The 23,274-nt window shown below is 38.0% G+C and overlaps 2 protein-coding genes across 3 annotated transcripts in view; one reads left to right on the plus strand and one right to left on the minus strand.

The window, feature by feature from the left end:
• Positions 1 to 2,655, plus strand: part of LOC126174752 (transmembrane protein 237-like) — a 76,687-nt gene extending 74,032 nt beyond the window's left edge. Inside the window, exon 6 of the mRNA XM_049921077.1 lies at positions 1,062 to 2,655. The gene's annotated coding sequence lies outside the window, so the exon portion shown is untranslated. The remainder of the gene's footprint in view (positions 1 to 1,061) is intronic.
• A 16,232-nt stretch (positions 2,656 to 18,887) lies between these two features.
• The window catches only part of LOC126174754 (7-methylguanosine phosphate-specific 5'-nucleotidase), a 73,582-nt gene continuing 69,195 nt past the window's right edge, over positions 18,888 to 23,274 (minus strand). For both annotated transcript variants that reach the window (XM_049921081.1, XM_049921080.1), the window contains exon 8: positions 18,888 to 19,122. In XM_049921081.1, the coding sequence (XP_049777038.1) occupies positions 19,021 to 19,122 (102 nt within the window). In that variant the 3' untranslated portion in view covers positions 18,888 to 19,020. The remainder of the gene's footprint in view (positions 19,123 to 23,274) is intronic.

Genomic DNA, 23,274 nt, shown 5'->3' on the forward strand with positions numbered 1-23,274 from the left:
GTTGCCTCATCAGGAAAGAGGGAAGGAGAGGGAAAGACAAAAGGATATGGGTTTTAAGGGAGAGGGTAAGGAGTCATTCCAACCCCGGGAGCGGAAAGACTTACCTTAGGGGGAAAAAAGGACAGGTATACACTCGCACACAGCAGACATTTCTAAAGCAGACATTTCTAAAGGCAAGAATTTTGTGTGTATGTTTGTGTTTGTGTGTCTATCGACCTGCCAGCGCTTTTGTTTGGTAAGTCTCATCAAGATAATTCCCAAAGCACTGTATGGAAAGAAACGGTAAGAATTATATTGTGTTGATACTAAGCCGGCAAGTTTTATATGTTCTTAACTGTCATGTATTTGTAATAGTAATACTTTTAAACAAGTTGTTGTAAAGAATGAAAAATTTTATAGTAATTATCTGTATGAATAATCTCTGAGACAAGGCACTATGTCTTTACTTTGTTATAATCTGTGGTTTGTTTATGAATTATTGGTCCATGTACTGTGAGACAACCTAAGTTAAAAATGTATATTTAGGATGAACCACAAGATTCTGTGCACTGGAACAAATCTATCGCCATTTAAAATTTATAATCTTAGTGCCATATTATGCTAACAAGTGCCTGTTATATTTTTTTGTAGCAAAATGAAACCAAAAACAAACAACTGGCTGCATCCAGTCAGCAAACATGTAACATAATATCATTGTTCACATGAACATACGACTCAAAATTCTTCAAACGCACCGTGGGATGAAATATAAAGTGTGAATGATGTAGATAATTGCACAGTAACTTGCACAGTGGGAAGGAGGGGAGTGGGGAGGAGATGATAGCAGATCTAGTTGCTAGCTATGGCACCCTTGTATGTGTAGTTACATGTACATATCACTGTGCTGCTATCGGACCTTTTTTTCTACGATGAGCATTGATTATTTGCTCTAGTTTCTTCAAAGCTGATATGAATAAGGGGTAGAAGACTCAGGTTGTTGTGTCTTATATGCTTTTGTTGATGCAGCAAAATGTTACCTACTTATCACTTTTGACTCCTCTTTGTTTTCTTTTTATTTACAGGGCAATCCATTCTGTAAACAAGATGGCTGCGTGAGCAGTTGACACACACGTCTGATGACAGAAATATTTTTCTGTGTATCAGCTGAACATTTATATTGAACACCGCTGGGTTTACTCTTATACATGAATGTGATATCCGCATTTCAGACAATGGAAACAATGTATCATATCTGTATACATGACTGGATCTTATAAGTTGTGAATTCTGCTTAGAACCATACTTGGCAAGACACTGCTTGGGTGCCACTGCACAATGTATTGACAGATTTCAGTGTGCCTTTTCAGATGTGCTCTCCATCCTTGATATATTTAAAAGTTCTCTGTTACCACAGTTAGATCTCAGTTTAGAGCAGAGGTAATCCGTAGGATTGTCCTCATAGACTCTCCTTGTTTAGTCAAGTTTGTGCTATAAGCATCCCCTAGGAGTTTTAGAAATTGAGCTAAAGGAGCAATGGGATGCAAGGAGAAAGGCTGTCAACCTAGAAAGTCTCAAGCCTAAGCATGCATAACACAGCTAACGTGCAGCAGAGATTTCTCTCTAATGATCATCTTGTCTCAACAGCCAGACAACCTATTCACGTTCAGCATGCATTACAAGAGGAGAGGAATTAATTACAGTTGAGTGAGCCTTCATAGGTATAGAAAGGGGAAAAGCTAAATAATAAAAAAGAAAACAAGTGATGAAGTGGAAAGCAAAACAGCTTCCCTGAAGTTACTTTAAAGTTTGCAATAGATTTTCCTATCTGCACTTTCGTCAGCATAGTAGAAAGACAGGACCCAACAAAAATTTGCACAGCAGAGAAAAGCTCGTTTGCAGAGCAATTGATTAAGAAAGACTGATTGATTCATCACTGTGATTAGAATTTGATAGAGCAACAAATGATTTGAGCTGACAAAGAAGTACGAATTACAGAGATATTTTTGAAGTTATACAGATTTGTTCATTATATTGGGGTTAAAAGTTTTAAGAACTGTTAATCAGCGTATATAAAACAAATTTACCACACAATTACACTGCTGAAGAAATCCCTCATGCTTATAAACTGGGCACAAAAAATTGAAAGCAACTCTGAAGAGGCACTGGTAGAGCAGTTTGACTCCTAAAAAGATAAAGGCAACAACAGGAAATTCTTATGTGCACTTAATAATGATCTTAAAGAAGACATCAAACTGTTGTGGTATTTGTGAACCATATAAATTCATTGGCAATGTGATTTGGTGAAAAATGTTCAAAATGTGCAAGCAGATATGGATAAAGTAGAAAAGAATACATAAAATAAAAGTTTGACTAATCAAACAGGAAAATAAAAAAGGGAAGCTGGTGTACATTTTTGTTTTCCAAGCACAATTACCCAAACACTAGTTTAAGAGTGTGCATCCATAACAACTCAGACTCTTCCTCATACATTTCAGTTGGAAACATTAAAACCATCTGCTGCATGAGCTAAGGCACAACCTCACACTTTGTTGCATTGTGATAAAACAAATACCTGATGTAAATTGTGTATGCATGTTATAAACTCATAATTCAATAGGAAAATGTGTAGTATAGTGATAAAGCCAGTTGTATCAAAAATAAAAGCTAGGACATTTCAAAGTTATGAGAGGTGTAGACATCCGGTGGTTGTACCACACTACTTGGAGTAGCTAGCTCGGCCATCAGGCAGTTATTTTAGTGCACCAGTAATACAGAGCACATCACTGTGTACCTAGGTTGGGCTTTGTAAGTGGATTGCAGCAGCTAGTGCAGTTGAAACTGGTACCATATTGTCATTGGCAGCGTTTGAAGGATAGATTGAACATAATACTGCCCAGTATCAAACTCCAGAAATTTGTTGGTGCAGTGTTTTAGAAGTTATCATTGTTGTAAAGGTGCATTGACTTCTGCACTGCTCCATCTGATGAATTAAGATCCCATATTCCAGTAAAAGTATAACTGCTTTTGTGTTAATTTGAATGGCCTCAATGTATTTCTTACTATAAGTAAATGGGTTTTCTTTTAAACAATAGTTTGATGGTAGTAAAGGACTTACTGTCGAACATTATGACAGTGCAAATTTTTATTGATGCATTAAGGCCTAAATAAAGTTATGCAGTATATAGACACTTAAATTAATTCTAGACACAATCACACTAACACACTTTGGCCCGTCTCAGAAACTGTCTTAAATAGAGTGCCCACCAAAATAGCACAAGTTACGTGTCATGTGAATTAAAAGGTGCATGGCATGCAAGTAACTTGACACCAGTAGAAGTAACATGGCACCATATCTTCATTGGACGAAAAGGTGTTCTGCTTTAGTCAACTTAATGTTTTATGTAGATGAAACAAAGCTATAGCTGCCACTGTAGTTAGTTTCTCTGTAAAACTTATTTTCATGTAAAAGGCTAAATACCACTGTTTTGAGATTTCGCTCATTCTCCATTGTGCAATCTTTCTCATTTGATTTTGAGGAAAATATTTCATAAAAGAAATGATTCATTTACACCTTGTAGTCAGATATTTCAACTTGGTAATGAACTGGCTCTTTCTTTGTATTGCTTATAGTTATTTTAATAACTAGAAATTGAGTAAGTACTTCACACATTTCAAAAAGTTTGCTGTGCAATATGTATTCATTAGCCAGTTACATTTGGTGCATGTTAGGTACTTCCTTGCAGCATGCAAAATGGGGCTAAAATATCAAAATTGTTTTTAACACTGGAAACAGAGCCATATCATTATTCAGTCCCAAGTAAATAAGCAATATATTTTGACGTTTAGCTGCGATGAGATATAACACCCCATGCTCAATGCTCTGGCTGCACACTAGGCGGAGTTGTGGCTCATGTTTCTCCTTCATATCTGGTTTATGGAGTCAATTAAAAACATATTTTAAGTTAACACTGCACGAAGAGTTATTTTCGTTTTAAAACTAGAGTTAGACAATTGTAGATTCAGAGGCAGAGTTAATGATATGTGACAAATTCTTTTTTGTGCTACCAGTTTGTCTCAATTGTTTTATTTACATGGTGTGCCCTCCATGGGACAGTGAATCTGAAATGGAATTTTTGCTATTGATATAACTAAAGTACGCTGTGTTCGGGATGTCACCAACTTGAGATACATCTACTGCAAAAGGATTTGATTTGACACAAACTTTGATGGAAGAAGAAGAAATGTATCAGAAACAAGAAACAAAGATGCAATGGCTAACTATTTTGTAAGTGAGATGGGTGAAGTGCCCTATCAACAGTAAAAGGAATAGAGAAGTTGCTTAAAACTTTTATCATGAAGCTGACATACTGCTAACATTCCACTTGAGTGAACTCACAAGGGGAACCTGTCGTAGGTCCCTCCATGGCACAGACAAAACTTAGCAGGATGAAAGGGTGAAAATAAAGGGACACTATGTTGGTTTAGTTACCAACAATCAATAGTTTCCTAGAAAATAATGCTTAAAATTTTGACATATTTATCAGTCTGTCCTTGAAGTGTAGCACCAAATTGCTAGTGTAGTGGTCAACAACAGTCTCAGTAAAATAATTTAAAATTGAATTAAAAACAGTCTTGTCTACAATAAAATATTTATTGGCAACAGTAACTGGTTATGGTTAAAACATGACCATCTTCAGACCATAGGCACTGAAAATATGACAGCTATCCAGAAAGTAACAGACATTTTGGTGTATTGCAGCTGTAGGCAGGGCTGCAGCCACCATCTTGGTGCCATAACATTCCTACACTCAGTCCAGCAGTGGTGGTGCGTGGTCTGTGTCTCTGCTACATTGCTTCCTGTGAAGTGTTTAAATGTGTGCTGCAATAGAAAATCCTGCTACTGTGTGATTAGATTTTTGTTGGCAAAAAACTGCAAACCAATTGAAATCATCACAACCTTTGGATGTCTACAGGAAAAGAGTGATGAGTGAAAGCCGAGTGAGGAAATGATGCATTGATTTTAAAAATGGCCGCACCAGTGTTCATGGTGAGGACTGCAGTCCTAGGCCTAGCCTTGTGACTGATGAACTAGTGGTGAAAACGATGGACAAATTTTGTGAAAATTATCATTTCATGATTAGGGAACCTTTGCAACATTATCCCCAAATTTCACAGAGTTTGGTGCATGAAATTGTGGCAGGTGGGTTCCCAAAATCCTAACAGAAGGCCCCTCAAAACAGAGACTGGCTGCAGCACTGATTTCGTAAAGATTACGAGAAAAAATGAAAACAAAGTTGTCGATCATATTGTAACTGGCAGCAAGACTTGGATGAACCATATCAATTGTGAAACTAAAAGGTAGTTGTTGGAATGAAGAGACACAAATTCTCCCCAGAAACCACGGAAACGTTGGCGGGAAATGTGGGTTCGAGTCCTGGTCCAGCACAAATTTTCATTGTCGTCACTCCAGTCTACTGTTGATGGTTGTCATTACTCACAATTGCAAATACATTTAATGTATATTATTACAATAATGTAACTGAATAAATAAAAAATCTGCTCAAATGGCTCTGAGCACTATGGGACGTAACTTCTGAGGTCATCAGTCTCCTAGAACTTAGAACTACTTAAACCTAACCTAACCTAAGGACATCACACACATCCATGCCTGAGGCAGGATTCGAACCTTCGACCATAGTGGTCGTGCGGTTCCAGACTGTAGTGCCTAGAACCACTCGGCCACCCCAGCCGGCTAAATCTGCTCACCAGCAGGAGAAAATATATATCTACATCTACATCTACATCCATACTCCGCAAGCCACCTGACAGTGTGTGACGGAGGGTACCTTGAGTACCTCTATCGGTTCTCCCTTCTATTCCAGTCTCATATTGTTCGTGGAAAGAAGGATTGTCGGTATGCTTCTGTGTGGGCTCTGATCTCTCTGATTTTATCCTCATGGTCTCTTCGCGAGATATATGTAGGAGGGAGCAATATACTGCTTGACTCTTCGGTGAAGGTATGTTCTCAAAACTTTAACAAAAGCCTGTACCGAGCTACTGAGCGTCTCTTCTGCAGAGTCTTCCACTGTAGTTTATCTATAATCTCCGTAACGCTTTCGCGATTACTAAATGATCCTGTAACGAAGTGCGCTGCTCTCCGTTGGATCTTCTCTATCTCTTCTATAAACCCTATCTGGTATGGATCCCACACTGTTGAGCAGTATTCAAGCAGTGGGCGAACAAGCGTACTGTAAGCTACTTCCTTTGTTTTCGGATTGCATTTCCTTAGGATTCTTCCAATGAATCTCAGTCTGGCATCTGCTTTACCGACGATCAACTTTATATGATCATTCCATTTTAAATCACTCCTAATGCGTACTCCCAGATAATTTATGGAATTAACTGCTTCCAGTTGCTGACCTGCTATTTTGTAGCTAAATGATATGGGATCTATCTTTCTATGTATTCGCAGCACATTACACTTGTCTACATTGAGATTCAATTGCCATTCCCTGCACCATGCATCAATTCGCTGCAGATCCTCCTGCATTTCAGTACAATTTTCCATTGTTACAACCTCTCGATACACCACAGCATCATCTGCAAAAAGCCTCAGTGAACTTCCGATGTCATCCACAAGGTCATTTATGTATATTGTGAATAGCAACACTTTCTGTGCCACCAGTGGCTACTCCTCCTGATAAGAAGGTTGAAGAGGAGATAACAGAGGTGAGGGAAAAGTGCTGGTAAGGTTTAGGAAATGAAGAGAGTTCAGAAAAGTTACCATAACCCTGGGTCAGGGGAGACTTACCAGATGGGATGAGAAGGAAAGACTGATTGTTGGGGACTGCACTGGATGAGATTTGAAAACCTGAGAGCTTAAAGGTGGAAAATAGGAGAGTAAGCAAGTCAGAAATTACTGCCAAAACATCATACATGAGTTAATAAGAGCAGAAAGCTAAGTGCTTTGTACGTGATAGTAGTGAGAGGGGGCAGAGACAAATAGACAGGTCAGAAACTGAAAAATGTAGAAAATGAAGAAAGGAATATTTATTCTGAAGAAATGCTGAGACGGAAAAGATTAATGTAAATTAGGACCAGGTGGGTGGCGAGGACCAAGAACATGTTGTAAAGCCAGTTCCCACCTGTGGAGTTGTGAGAAACTGGTGTCTGGGGGAAGAATCCAGATGGCATGTGTGGTGAAACAGGCACCAATGTCATGGCCATCATGTTGTTGAGTAAGCCCTGCAGCAGGAATATTGTACGTTGAAAGTTTGCATTCTCTGCCTGTTTCCATTCATCCTAAATGATAACTTAGTGGTAGTCATGCTGAAGTAAAAGTCCAAACAGTGTTTACATAACAGCCAGTATACGACATGTCATTTTGCAGGTGGCTCTCCCTTTAATAGTATATGTTTTGCCATTTACAGGGCTGGTATAGGATAGTGGTAGGAGGGTGCATAGACTAAGTGTTACAGCAGAACTGTCAGAGGTAGAAGTCGTAGGATAGGGAAATGGTTGCATAAGGAGCAAAGGGTATCACAAGGAAATTGCAGAGAATGGGAGGGCAATGAAACGCTATTCTAGGTGTGGTGGGCAAAATCTCAGACAAAGGACCTTATTTCAGGACATGATTTTAGGAAGTCATGACCTTGTCGAAGTAGATGATTAATACATTCAAGTCCAAGATAATACTACATGACAAGAGGTATACTCTAAAGTTGATTTTTGAAGGGATCAGCAATACCAGGACTTGGAAATCCGCTTGTGAACTAAGTTGGTGGGGTAATTACATCTAGTGAAGACTGAGGAGAGAATGGTGTGTATTGCTGAAAAGAGTCTGCCTCTGAAGAAATATGTTTGTCTCAAATGTCATGCAAGTACTATTGTTTGTTTGTAGGTCCAATGTGAACAGAAGTCCGTAGCTGAGCTTTGGTGTGGATGAGGTCAGCATCAAGGAAAATGGCAGGGATTTAGAGTAGCTCCATGTGAAATTTAATTGAGAGAATGTATTTTGAGGTTTCAAAAATTTTAGCAGGTCAGCCTCACCATGAGTCCATATAGCAAAGATGTCATCAATGTATCTAAACCAAACCTGGGGCTGAAGGCTGATGGATGCTGGAAAGCCCCCTGAAGCAATGGTATACACAGAATTGTTATATTAAAGTTAATAACAGTTGAAGAAATACATACATTCATACATACATACATTACATAAAATAGCAGCTATGAAAAGCATTCCATGAGTCTCTACATATAAAAGGGAATGTCCCGACTGACTGACTCATCATCACCCAGACCAAACCTGTAGGCATTGTTTAAGACGAGATTTTCCAAAATTTCACCTCCAAGGGGGGTGAAATGGGGATGAAAAGCTTTTTGAAAATATGTTGCTATTAAGACAGTTTCAAGGCACGATTAACAAAAACCTTGAACCCCAGCTACCAGAAGTGCATTTTGGTCCAAAGTACATTTTGCAGAAACCATGTTTCTATGGCCTTATTTATCGTAATAAGTTTAGAAGGTGTTGCAATTTGATAACAACATAAAAATTCAATTTAAAAAAATCTGTGCAGACCATACAGTCTACAAGGGCAATGAGCGGGCACTAAGCTAGTATGTGATAAAAGTATATGCAAGAGAGAGAACCAATGATAATCGGCCGTGAATTGCCATCTGTGGGGATTAGCAAAAACCTAGTAAATTAATGGCAGTCGATGGTTCCCATGGAAACAGAGTGAAAGTATCAACAGATACTATCCAGCAGATGATTATTTCAGGGCTGCAGCACGGACTGAACGTGCAAGTGTACTGGCATGCAAGCGGCCATGTAGAAGTGTATGTCATATATTACAGACTGCTTGTAGATCATAGTGCCAGCAAAAATAAAGCTTGAGTGATATTGATGGTTGGCCACAGAAGTGTTGATATGCAGGTTCTATCGCAAACAACTTGAAAGTTCTCCACAATGCACCAAAAACACATTAGAAGAGAGAGAAATTTATACATACATAAATACATTGGAAGAGAGAGAAATTTATGCTCGTAAAAATATACCTTCGTCTACTCTCGACAAGCAACTAAGACTTCCAAGAAAAATATTTTTGCTATCTTTTTGAAGAGTTGCTTTACAATGCTTTTTACTCTCTTGTTCTTATTTTATTCTTATTTTTATTTTACGAATAATAATTTTTAATCTCATGACACTAGCTATTTTTATGTAATTTCACATGACTGTAGACAATTTAAAATTCACAGTCTCTTTTACAATTTAGACTGCTCACTTTTTTGTTTTTTATCTATGGCCACCTTGATAGGTCCTGACTGTTCTGTTGCAATTGAAGCATTACATGTCTTTTAGGCAAATGACACATCACTCTTCATGTGTAGTACAAGTAAAGATGATGATCACCACAGAATAATATTCAGCAGGGAGTAAGTTGCAGAACATATACTATGCATGGGTGTTTGTTTTCATGTGTGCAGACATTAAATAGGAGATGTGGAATATGAGAAAATGGCAAGGTGTGGTGACAAATAAATGGTTTTGTCTGCTGCGCACAGGGCCTTTTACGTTTTGGTGTCGCAGCTTGGCAGTGGCTTGACTGTCAAAAGAGCAGCCACACTGTCCAAGAATGAAAACAGAAGACTAGATGGTTTTGTGACAAGTGAAATGTATTATAATATTGAATGCCATGTTGAACCTTAGAGATGTACCTTGTATGTAAAGTTGTGTTCCACTCAGATTCATATGAACACACTTTATCATTATATGAATAGAAATTATCTTCTTTTGCAACAATAACAGCTGCAGTACATGAAGAAGTCACACCTTTCCTCGGCTACATACAGGATTTCACAGGCACTGATTAGCCGGACTTCTGCTTCAAGAGACTAGATTAAAACAAAAAGGTAAATATGTCAGATGTTATGTTGGGTGACAGACCTTATAAAGTGTTTTGACTCAGCTTCAACTACAAGGAGTGAGCCAGCAGCTACTTAAAACCCTAAACCAACAAGAAGAACACACTTCATTGCTTTCCTTGATGTAACTTCTAGAGCTTTCTTACTTGCATGGCACTACTCCATAACAGTTTTGAAATGCATATTTCATCATCATCATCATCATCATCATCATTTAAGACTGATTATGCCTTTCAGCGTTCAGTCTGGAGCATAGCCCCCCATTTCATTTGTAAATAAAATTTCATGGTGTCACAAAACAATTGAGGCCACACACTACCTCAAAGAAAAGGAGAAGGATTGGATTTGGGCATGGAGCATAAAAATTCATAACAGTGCTCTTATCCACTATGCTACAGACTCGTTTGTTTTATACTGCATAAGTAGCGCGATGAAGTGATGTCTAAAGTTTGGTAATTTGTCGGCACTTAAGCCTAAACATGTGTCCATTTATTTTCACCCTGGCAAGTTTCGACTGTATCAGAGAGGGTTCCCCTTGTCAGCTTTCAGGTGTTTAAGAAGTTGAATAATGTCCTGCTTTCCTTTTATATTTTCCAAGGACACACTACCATTGAAAGATTGTGGCTGAAACATCGAAGGTAGTATGAGAACATCTGCGGCCTGAATATTGACACATCGAAGGTAGTATGAGAACACCTGCAGCCTGAATTTTTACTACCACCAGCTCAATAACTCCTGAAGAAAACAGCTGATCAGTGCTGGAAAGTACAATATCTGCCAAACTGTACTGATAACTTCAATGGAAAGCATATCAAGGTTAAAGCTCCTGCTAAATCTGGATCGGACTGTCTTACAACTGTCACTGTTTTTTTTTTTTTTAAAAAAAGAAGTTCAAATGTGTATGAAATCTTATGGGACTTAACTGCTAAGGTCATCAGTCCCTAAGTGTACACACTACTTAACCTAAATTATCCTAAGGACAACACACACACCCATACCCGAGGGAGGACTCGAACCTCCGCCGGGACCAGCCCACAGTCCATGACTGCAGCACCTTAGACTGCTTGGCTAATCCCTGCATGGCTGTCACTGTTTTAATAAGATGGTAAATGATATCAATATGTTAAAAATAAAATGCGATAGTAGTCTGACAGTTCCACTCTTACGATATTATATATTTGTAAACAGTCCACTAACGGCATAGTATGGATGTCGCATCAATCTAGATGTACTTGAAAATAATGATAAAGCTGAAACAGTCTATCGGGAATGAAGATTAATTATCATAAGCAGCTATTTGGTGCATCTATAACATAAAGGACTATACCCTCTTAGAAAATTAACTAATGAAAGGTAAATGTTTAACTATGGATAATCCAGGGGAAGGTCTATTCTTTGGTATGTTAGTATCAAAGGTCTGGCTGTTGGATACTTCAATAAACTGTGACATGAATAAAATCTGTGTGATCGTTCCCGCCATTTGTTTGTTTCATAACTTTATACCACTTCATCATTGAATATATTCTAAGTCATCCATGCAACACAACATAGACCACCCTATTCAGACCTCACATATTAAAAATAAAAAAATAATAAAAAAATTAAAAAAAAAAAAAAAAAAAGAACAGTAACCTACAAACAGTGCTATAGAACTGAGCAACCGACTCAGTGGTTCCTTTCTAAGCCCAAATGGGACATTGTCTTTTCAGAACAAAGTATTTTATTTATTTATTTATTTATTTACACCTGAAGCTTTGTAGGACCAAGCTGAGGAGTAAATCTCCAAATAATAAAAAATAAAAATAAAATGTTTATGAAACCCCAAATTAAAATCAAGCTATAAGTTTAAGTAAACACAATCAACAATATAACATAAGAATCAGCTTAATTTTTTAAGGAACTCCCCAACAGAATATAAGGAGTGACCCATGAGGAAGCTCTTCAGTTTCGATTTGAAAGCATTTGGATTACTGCTAAGATTTTTGAATTTTGTGGTATGCAGCAGTATACTGCACACCTTTCTGCATAAGAGTTAAGGAAGTCTGATCCAAATACAGGTTGGATTTCTGCTGAACGCAGACTAATGAACAGGGGTAGACAAGAGGTTCGCGAACTTACACCACTTATTGTCTGAACCATCCGTTCCTGGAAAATAGTAAAAATGGCAGCATTAAGTCTTTGAGCAAGATCCTGAATGTGGGCTTTCCACAACAGTGTACTATCTATCTGAACACCTAGAAATTTGATCTGTTCAGTTTCACTAATCACATGTCCATTCTGAGAAATTAAAATGTTGGGTTTTGTTGAATTGTGTGTTAGAAACTAAGTCTAACTGTGATTTAACATTAGTTTATTTTCTACATGCCACAAACTTCTGTCATGAGCTGCACTATTTGAAACCTAGCCAATGTTGCACACAACATCCTTTACTACTAAGCTAGTGTCAGCAGCAAACAAATATTTTAGAACAATATCAGAGAAGGAAAGTTGCCACTCACCATATAGCGGAGATGCTGAGTTGCGATAGGCACAATAAAAAGATTCACACAATTAAAGCTTTCGGCCATTAAGGCCTTTGTCAGCAGTACACACACACACACACACACACACACACACACACACACACACACAAACAAACGCAACTTGCACACACATCTGCTGTCTCAGCGAGCTGAGACCACACTGCGAACAGCAGCACCAGTTCTGTTCGCAGTGTGATCTCAGCTCTCTCAGACTGCAGATGTGCGCGTGCGCATGTGTGTGTGTGTGTGTGTGTGTGTGTGTGTGTGTGTGTGTGTGTGTGTCTCTACTGCTGACAAAGGCCTTAATGGCCGAAAGCTTTAATCGTGTGAATCTTTTTATTGTGCCTATCGCGACTCAGCATCTCCGCTACATGATGAGTGGCAACTTTCCTTCTCTGATATTGTTACATTCCAGCCCAGAAATATTTTAGAGTTACCCATAATTTTAGAGGGCATATCATTTATACAAGTAAGGAACAGGAGTGGTCCAACACTGAACCCTGGGCACCCCCATTTGACCGTACCCCACTCAGACCCCACATTACAGCCATTCTCAACACTGTGAATAATGACCTTTTGCCATGTGTTGTTAAAGTTAGGCTAGGGGCAAATTGAGACCCGTATAGCACGTGTGATGTGACATGACGCGACACGCACGAGTCGCGTGGGTGCAGAGCATATTGCGAAGCGTACACCATACTTCGCACGCGCCGACTGGCTACGCTCTGCGCTGACAGAACCGAAGCGCGCGCAACCTGTTATCTTTCTCAAACGATTTTACAGAAACTATTCGCTGAAAATGTATGATTTTTGCCTTACTTGTAGCGTTATAAGTCAGCGTCATGGCGAAGTGCCCATCACCTCGCTAATGACCATTCTTATTGTGATGTACACATTTTAGTAAGACACTACGCAAAACTCAAAAAGTTTGCAACGAAAATTAGGGGTCGCTATGATTTTCCATTTGATGCGTGTTACACCGTATGTTGCTGCGTATGAAATTTAGCTAACATGCTGAATTTTTGTTTAGTCTTGGGAGGAGGTCTCTATCTGCCTCCGATCGCGAGAAAATGGATCCTATGTAGCGCGCTCACTTCCAATTTCACGCCCGCAAGAATGAAATATTCGCAAAATCTCTCATATCCCCTAAACCGCTCGAGACATCGAAACGAAAGTTTGGCGAATGATAGCACACAAGGAGGAGAGTGTTTTGCCAATTCTTAAACACACGGAACTTTCTTATCTACGGCGATATATCAGTACTTACACTTCCCTTTTTATGTATTTGACTAATAAAAGAGTTATCGACAGCTAGCGAAACAAGAGCTTCCTAGTATGAAAATAAACATGAAATTTCTTCTTTTATGTTGCTGCAAACCGGCACTATGAGGTTTTTCGTAACCTATTGAGCCCTGTGATTGCCAATTACTTGTTTAATGAGGCACTCCGCTTTGGAATTCTGTCTCAACAGCTGCTGTAAGATGAGTTTGGCAAATTACACTGTGACAAAGGAAGTACAATTAAACGAGTCACCAAGAAAAATGTGGCCGTTACTCACAAACGGTGATGCTTCTTCGAATGAGAAAAGGTTAACAACTCACACAAAAAGAGATTGCCAATTCGGTTGGAATTTTGGTGGAATCCCAGTAACCCATTGCATTTTTAACACTGAGCGAGTGGAATGGAAACTTACCAAAGGATTGTATTCCTTCTCATGATCTGAGCAGTATTAAAATAATGACGAGCGTTCCTTCAGGCGAAATGATAGGCACATGCCAGATACTGGTTACTCACCTACGGCTTGCCAAACTGACAATGTGTGATTGCGAATAAAATAGTTGTTATTGAGAAAAAGAAACAATTGATCTGTCGCACAACACAATGATCAGTGTATTGTCAGCAGCGGAGGATAATGCGTGCGGCTGGAATGCACAAGCTATCCATGTGTGCCTTGTGAGTTGGAGTTCGAAAAACATTGTCATGAAAGTAGATCTGCCTTCGTCAGCAGTACATTTCAACAAATTAAATATATCTAATCATTACACTCTTTTAGGATATTCCTACTTTCGTAATAATACCGACCATTTTCTTCATTTGTGTTGCTTGTTGTACAATTAGTTTATTAATGCTGATAATGTGCATGCAACAATTGAAATGCTTTTTCTCATCATGGCGAACCAATTAAAATATTATTATTTGTGACTGCTTTTCGACTGTTTCTAGCTTGCAGTGGAAATGTGATGTCGACATGCATGTAGTACAGTGTGTCGTATTGCATTATCATATCCATATCAGAGTAATCACAGTGAGACTTCTATACTTCAGATCTTCGACGCTTTTTACCAGGAGCACAAAAGGATCACACCTGTGGAGATAATCCCTTTCTAAATTTTTGTAACAGATCGCACAGATACGCCAGCACATTAGGCAGCGAGAAGATAACCTTGTTTTACTTTCCTGCTTTGATTCTTAATCACATGATTTTATAATATTCCTTGCTTCCTTATTCGCTATCCTCTGTCCCTTCTTGCGATCTGAAAACATCACGGAGGCATATGATACAATTCCAGCGGCCAATGGCTCATCAGTTACTGAAGTGTGCATTTTTCTTGACTGAAGAAAAACAAAACTATACAGATATAAATAACAGAAAAGTATAATGTACTAATGAAGAAAGCTGTAGCGTTTAAATGGCGAAAAACGAAACACTACCCAAGGGCAATAAAATTTAGTACACAGTAAGCCAAAATTTATCGTATGGGCAATACTACCACTGCTCATATGCGCCATGCCAATGTGAGCATATGGCCGAGCTACTTTTCCACTCCCTGGCTCAAATTTCCCATGGTGCTAACGAGGCACGCGCGGCGCGAGAAACTGTGCCTCAACCACAACGCCGCGCGACCTGGCGCAGGCGCGTGTCGCGTCCCAGTCACGTCACGTCACAATTTGCGCGGTCTCATTAAACCTGTGATGTTACAAAAACGTGCGCTGCGCTGCGTCACGCCACATGCGCTATACACGTCTCAATTTGCGCCTAGCCTAAGAGGTAAACCAATGGTGAGGTACTCCCCATATTCCATACAGGTCCAACTTCTGGAGCAATATTTTGTCATCAACACAATCAAACGCCTTAGTTAAATAAAAAAAAAAAATATGCCGATAGGCACTCCATCATATCCATGAGAGTCCTTAGTCTTCAGTGATTTAATTATTTAATCAATCTCCCCTTGCAGTATCGCAGAGGAGTATTTCAGACATCAGTCTCGGAAAAGCATTTTCCAAGAGAGTTATGTGATTCCTTCTAGAAAATAATTTTTTATTTAATTCACCAGCAATGGTCAGAAAATGATTGTTAAATACTGTACATATATCTGATTTATCAGGAACAGAAATATTTTTACTACTAACTGACTTTATATCATAGAACTTGTGCTGCTGACCATACACTTCCTTCACAACTGACCATATGATTTTAATTTTATCCTATGAATTAGCTATTCTATTTGCATACCACATACTCTTTGTCTTCCTAATAACATTTTTAAGCACCTTACAATACTATTTGTAATAGGCTGCTGTAGCTTGATTGTGACTACTTCTAACATTTTGATACAATTCCCACTTTGTTCTACATGATATCCTTATCCCACTAGTCAGCCACCCAGGCTGCCTTTTCCTGCTAGTACCCTATTTAGTTGGTTCTAATGGAAAGCAACTCGGGTAGCGACATAAGAAAGGATCTGATATTACATTATATCCAGCAAATCACTGAAGAGATTTGGAGGCATTTTATAGAAAACCACCTTACTTCATTTTATTCAGTTCTATATTTTGATTATCTTCCACAAACAAATTTAATGAATTCCAATTACTGTAAGAGGTGTGTCCAGGAAGTAAGTACTGTTTCATTCTACCGCCATTGCGGCCCTTGTGTCACAATTCTGCATATTCACACTTTTCACTCTGATTCATTGTCTTTTCACTGACACCATTATAGATGGATTGTATTGTGTCTACTGTTATTAGTGATCATTGAAAATGTTTAAGACAGTCTCTGAGCTCGCCAACTAAGAAGTGTGTTTTGTATTATTTTTTTGTGCAAAGAATGTTAAACCGACAAATTCATTGTCAGCTTGTAGAGAATTATTGTGACAAGGTAATGACTAATGGAATTGTGAGAAAGTGGGTGACACAATCAGTGATAGATGAAACAATGATCATGAAAAGTGGAGTGGGTGGCCTTCTGTTGTGAATGAGAAAATTCCTGAAAACAGACGGCTCACAGTAAGAATTCTTCATGATAAATTTCCACAAATTTCAAGAACAGTTTTGTATGAGATTACGCAATTTGTGATAAATTTTTGCAAACTGTGTTCCCTCTGGGTTCCGAAAATGCTTAGGGTTGTCTACAAAATGAAGCGACTTGGCAGTGCTTTGACATTTGTTACTTGTTACAGTGATAAGGCAGATGAATTCTATTTATAGAACTTTACACCAGTGATGAAACTTGGATTTGTCTTGTCACTCCAAAATCAATGTAGTCAGCACAGAAAACATTGCTGTGTTCTGAGACAGACAGGGCACTCTGCTTGTTGAGTTCCTTTCCAGAGGTGAAACCGTCAATGCGGTACAATACTGTGAAAACTTGAGAAAACTTTGACACACAATTTAAAACAAAAGGCATGGAATGCTCAGTCAAGGCACTGTCTTGCTTCATGACAATGCAAGTCTCCATTGTGCTGGTGTTACTCAAAACCTTATTTAACCATTTGGTTGGGAGCATTTCGAGCACCTGCCATACAGCTTCAATCTCACACTTGTTCTTGAACTTGGAAGCATGATTTTGGAGGAAGCTGCTTTGGCAGCAGTGACAATGCAAAGAACGGTGTTCAGCTGTGGCTATCTTTAACCTGCTGATTAAACTGGGAGGAGGATATTACAGATTTGCTAAAGTACCTAAAAAACTTAACGTCGTTATTTTGAGGCACAAGTGATACAAAAATTTGAAAGCTGGCATATTTTGGCTGCTTTCACTCCCTAATGGGGTCATTTTTGGAGCAACTCATAAAGCCAAACTGCAGTTTTCTGAGCACAAAACCCTGAAATATTAATTATTTGTGGTGGAAAGTGTCTTGCAGAGCCTGATGCACAATATATTTATTCCTTAATGAAATTTGTCAGAAGTATCTTTCTTTTTTAAGCCTACAGTTCAGTTCATGGAATTATACTAAAAATAACTGTCTTCATAAAGATTTAAAGTGTTTATTTACTTTGGTCCAGAAAGGTGTCCATTATTCAGCAACACACATTTTCCAAAACTTACCTGAATACAGTTCAATTTAAGCACAGCTTAAAGGACTTGTTAGGTGGCATTCCCATGCCAACGACGAATTTATTAATATCAAACAATGAGGTTTATTGTATGTACATTTACATATTTGTGACACATTTCTGACTGATTCCACATTCATGAGAACCTTTCACTTATGATATAAGGAAATGAAATAGGCATTAAAGAATAAAGTATTCTTGCATTGTGCCGTATTCTACATCCTTGAGGATCAAGGATCTATGGAAGAAAAGTATACTTAATCTTTCACTTATGATATAAGGAAATGAAATAGGCATTAAAGAATAAAGTATTCTTGCATTGTGCCGTATTCTACATCCTTGAGGATCAAGGATCTATGGAAGAAACGTATACTTAATCTTGCATAGAATGCGCTGGTTACTTAGCGCCTAATTTATGTTAAGGATAAGCAAAACTGAGGAAGACATTCTTTAAAAATAATTCTTGTGGTTGTATGGGGAGAAAATTAGATAAGAAGGAACTGGTAGCAAGTGACAATAAAAAAGATTGATTGAAACCATACAGGTAAAGTATGCGGTGAAGAAGTTGGTAGAAAATATTTTATCAGCTGAATGATACTCACTAAGGCACACTGAAATAGCTAATTTAGTACTGGAAGCTGCAGTATGGTGGAAAAATTCGAGGAGTAGCCAAGGATTACAATGTATATAACTCATAACAAAACACAGTGTTGGAAGATATGCCATCCTGTATCAGGCCATTCAAGTGGCTGGTGAGTTTATTCAAAAATTAAATCAATTCATATTGCGAGGTGTAGCTTTACGGTATTTTATCTGTCCTTGCATGCAGTTCAGTAACTGACACAAGTAACTAGGTGCCTTCACAATGGTGAAAAGGCACAACTGCAAATTAAATATAGTTTGACCGTTTCTGCCAATTACCATGTACTTTGTTCATATGCTGTTATTATCAAGCTATGCCCGATTTTCTCATTAGTTACATTTTTACTACTCAAGTATTTTAATTTTTGTTTTAACTTACTGCACTTGGATGTTACTTTTAGTGTTCATGGTGTGTGTTCTAGCATCGATGAAATCATCAAAAAACAAGCTTTAAGGAAAATAAAAATATTTATTATAGACTTTTAGAAAGTCAGTCACAGCTGACATTTAACTTTAGTTTATTATATACAAGAAAAAGGAAAAATCTCACTATTTTGTGCAGTTAAAGCTTCATGTCATGAGGGTAAAAAAAGTTAAAAAGTTCACAGCACATACTTTGTTAAATAATAAGTTGTAGCAAAGCATTCATTACATTCATAGTCTGGTCGTCTACAAGAACAATGTCAAAATGATTTAAATATTCTTCTAAGCACTCGTCAACCTGGAACATAAGAAAATACATTAATTATATGGGATGACTTAAGAGGTCAGGAATGTAAATATTTATATTATGAAAATTATTTTTAAAGTTAATCACTAATGTGTTTAAAACAGGGTATTGTCCTGTTAAATGAATTCTGTACAGACAAGTGTGCCATAGGATTGATAGAGCATCCAATCTTTTCCTGATAAATTATTGTTATTATTACTACTACTACACATTTTTGCCCCCAGGACAGTGATTAACTTGAATGTTAAATGATTATTCTTTTTTCTTGTTTCTTTCTTTTTCTATTCCTGAAACCTCTTCATTCTTTTGTTTTGTTCCTACTTCCTTTCCTCTGCCCACATTTTGTCTGTTTTCTTTCTTTCTTTTACTTTAAATTTCATATTCATAATTTTGTTTCTGAAGGTTTTTCCCTACAGATCTCTGCTTGTTTTATGTCTTCTCCTATTTCTTGAAACCAATTTTTTTTATTTGAACTGTTCACTGCATCAAAAATCCTCTTTGTGAGTCTGTTGTTCATTCTATGTACACTGAGGTGACAAAAGTCATGGGCTAGCAATATGCACATATACAGATTGTGGTAGTATTGTGTACACAAGGTACTGCACTGGCGGAACTGTCATTTGTATTTGGGTGATTCATGTGAAAAGATTTCTGACATTATTATGGCTGCATGACAGGAATTAACAAATTATGAACACAGAATAGTAGTAGGAACTGCAGGCATGGGACATTCCATTTTGGAAATCAATAGGGAATTCAATATTCTGAGATCCACAGTGTCAAGAGTACTTTGAGAATACCCAATTTCAGATGTTACCTCTCACCACAGACAATGCAGTGGACGACAGCTTTCACTTAATCCCCAGAGCAATGGTGTTTGCATAGGAACTGTCAGTGCTAACAGACAAGCAACACTGCATGAAATAACTGCAGAAATTGATTGAGCCTTACAATGAATCTATCCATTAGGACAGTGTGGCAAAATTTAGTGTTAAAGGGCTATGGCACCATACAACTGATGCGAATACTTTTGTTAACAGCGCAAAATCACCTGCAGTGCCTTCCCTGGGTTAGTGACCATATCCGTTGGACACTTAAAATGACTGGAAAATCATGGCCTGGTCAAATAAGTCCCGATTTCTGTTGGTAGGAGCAGCTGGTAAGAAAAATGTGATGCAGACACTACAAAGCCATGGACACAAGTTGTCAAGAATGCACTGTGAAAGTTGGTGGTGGCTCTGTAATGGTGCGGCTGTGTTTATATGGGATGGACTGGGTCCTCTGGTCTAACTGAACCAATCACTGACTGGAAATGGTTATGTCAGGCTGCTTGGAGACAATTTTCAGCCATTCATGGATATTACGTTCCCAAGCAATGATGGAATTTTTATGAATGACAATGTGCTCTGTGACCGGGCCACAATTGTTCGGGACTGATTTGAAAAACGTTCTAGACAATTTGAGCAAATGATTTGGTCATTGACCACCCCCACTGCCCTAAATGTACCCCACTGAACATTTATGGTACAAAACAGAGGTCTTCATGCACAAAATTCTGCACCGACAACACTTTCACAATTACAGGAGAGGGCTTCCAATGACTTGCTGAGTCCATGCCACACAGAGTTGCTGCACTATGCTGGGCAAAAGGAAGTCCGATACAATATTAGGAGATATCCCATTACTTCTGTCACCTCTGTGTATGTGTCCACAGAATTATAGTTGCCATTTTCTGATCATTTCTGTCAATTTGTCTGTATGTCCATATTATTCCTCAGGTGGTCTCTTCATCCATATACCATTTCTGTGTACTACTACAAAAATTTTTCTTGGGATTTTCTGTTCTATTTTTTGTGTCTCTGTGAGGCCTCATGCTCTGATTAAGGTTGTTTCTGATGCCTAGAGCACTTCTGGTAGTACAACTGTGTTGCAGTGCCTGAGTTTGGCCTGTCTCGAAACGTTCATTTTATTGTTGTGCATCATCATCAATTCGTACACTTTCTGAAGTTTTTCTGTTCATTCAATGTTGGATCACTTGTCTGATCCTCCTATTTGTATATATTCCCAAAAGATATTTGAATTTTTCCACTCTGTAACCTTTCTGTATTTTGTGTACATGGTTTGGTTGTTATTGTTTTTCTTTCTTTCCATGTACTGCATTTTCTCATATATCTGTGAACCTCTTTTGGCAGAGACTTTATGTAAGCATTCCTGTGCTTATTGTCTACTGCCGCTGAGTATTGCCATGTCATATGCAAATGCCACACACCTTATGAGCATCTTGTTTGCACATGTTCTCCCTAACCGAATCCCTTTTCACTTTTTCCCCCCACTGTTTGATAATTTGTTTCAAAGACCTTTTGGAATGAAATTGATGGAGACCATCTCTTTGACTGAGCCCTGCATGTATCTCAAATTGGTCTGAGGTTCCTCCTATAAATTTTATTTTGGATGTGGTGTCTGTAAGTATCTGTTGTATGAGCGTCCTAGTTTTTCTGTCTATTCCATATACTTCTTATGTGTCAAAGAACGTCTGCCTGTCTATGGAGTTGCAGGCCTTCCTAAAGTCCATGAATGTGACTACAGTGTTGTTCATCTGTTTGATCTGCAGGAGAGTTGCAAATCTATTCAATAAGGACCTTCCTTTTGTGAAGCCTTCTTAGTGTTCACCTATCTTTGTGTCAGCTTATGGTTCTAGTCTGTTGATTAGTGCATTGGGGAGAATTTTCTATGTGACCAGTAATGAGATACCTCTGTAATTATAAGAGTCTGTCTTGTCGCCCTTTTGTCTAGCTGGCAAATCAATGCACTTTTCCATTCCTGTGGAATTTTCTCTGTATTCCATATTTCTTTGAGAATTTTGTCTTTTGAGTTTCCAGATCTTAGAGATAATGCTGTCTTCTGCTGGGGCTCTGTCTTTTTTTAGTTATTTTATAATCTCCTCTTCTTCTGTTATTGTAGATGGTTTTCAACCTGGGTTTGGTGGTGTTTTTGTGAGTATACTTTTTCTTTAGACTTCAAGCAACTGAAGAGTTTATCAAAATAGTTTTTAAGAATTCTGCAATTTTCTTTAGTATTTGTTCCCAGAGATTGGCCTATTCTTTTGAAGCATATATTTGGAGACCTTTTATATTTTCTCTGAATATTCTGTAGAAATTTCTCATGTTATTTCTCTTGCAGTCTCCCTCAATTTTATTTAGTCTACTTTTGTTGTGTGTCCTTTTCACTCTTTTAATATCTTTTGAGGATTGCTTCTGCACTTACTGGAAATCCTGCCATGTCTCTCTTTTTCTGCTACTGCTGAACTTCCTCCAGGAATGGATTTTATGTTCAATGGATTCATTGCAAGTTGCGTACCACCATCTATGTTCTCATTTCCTAGGAGGTTGACACCAATGCATTGCATTCTGAATTGTCTTTGTGAAGCCTGTCCAATTTTCTGTTGTATTTTGATTAATTTCTTCACTAATTTTATCTTCAAGTATTCTAGGTCTGGTCTTATTATTTTGTTCTGTGTTGTCTTTCTGTTTCTTGGAATTTGTCTTGTTTTAACTTGTAGTAAGGGACGGTCAGACTAAGATTTCTTTGAGTGTTCTCACATTCTGAATTTCTCATGTATTTTTGCTTGTTATGACTACATGACCTATTTGGAATTCCCCCCCATACGTTTTTGGGTGTTTTCCATGTTGTGAATTTTTGTCTTTGCTTTTGAAATTGCTCTGACATAATTTTTAAGTTAAAATTTTGACAGTCAAGTATGAGATGTTCCCCATTCTTGTTGGTGTGACTGTTTGCTATGTCTGGGTCTGTGATTTGCTTGTTCTACTTCTCTTTGCCCAGTTGTGCACAAAAGTCTCCTAATACAATTTTAACACATCTTTCTGTTATTTTCTTTCTGACTTCTTCCACGTCTTCCCAAGTCTTTGACATCTTGTGTTTCCTTTCTATTGTGATCGTTTGTTGGTGCACGTGCATTGTGACTGTGTATCTCTTGTTTCCTGATTCAAGGTTACTGTGGAGATTTTTTCTGATATTGAATTGAAATCTAGGAAATATATATGCCATCAAATAACCAGGATTGAGAAATAATCCTCTTTGCTCATGATGGAAGTCCCATACTCCAACCTAATGTCAAAACTATAC

Source organism: Schistocerca cancellata, chromosome 3 (genome assembly GCF_023864275.1).
Source record: "Schistocerca cancellata isolate TAMUIC-IGC-003103 chromosome 3, iqSchCanc2.1, whole genome shotgun sequence".
Taxonomy (NCBI): domain Eukaryota; kingdom Metazoa; phylum Arthropoda; class Insecta; order Orthoptera; family Acrididae; genus Schistocerca; species Schistocerca cancellata.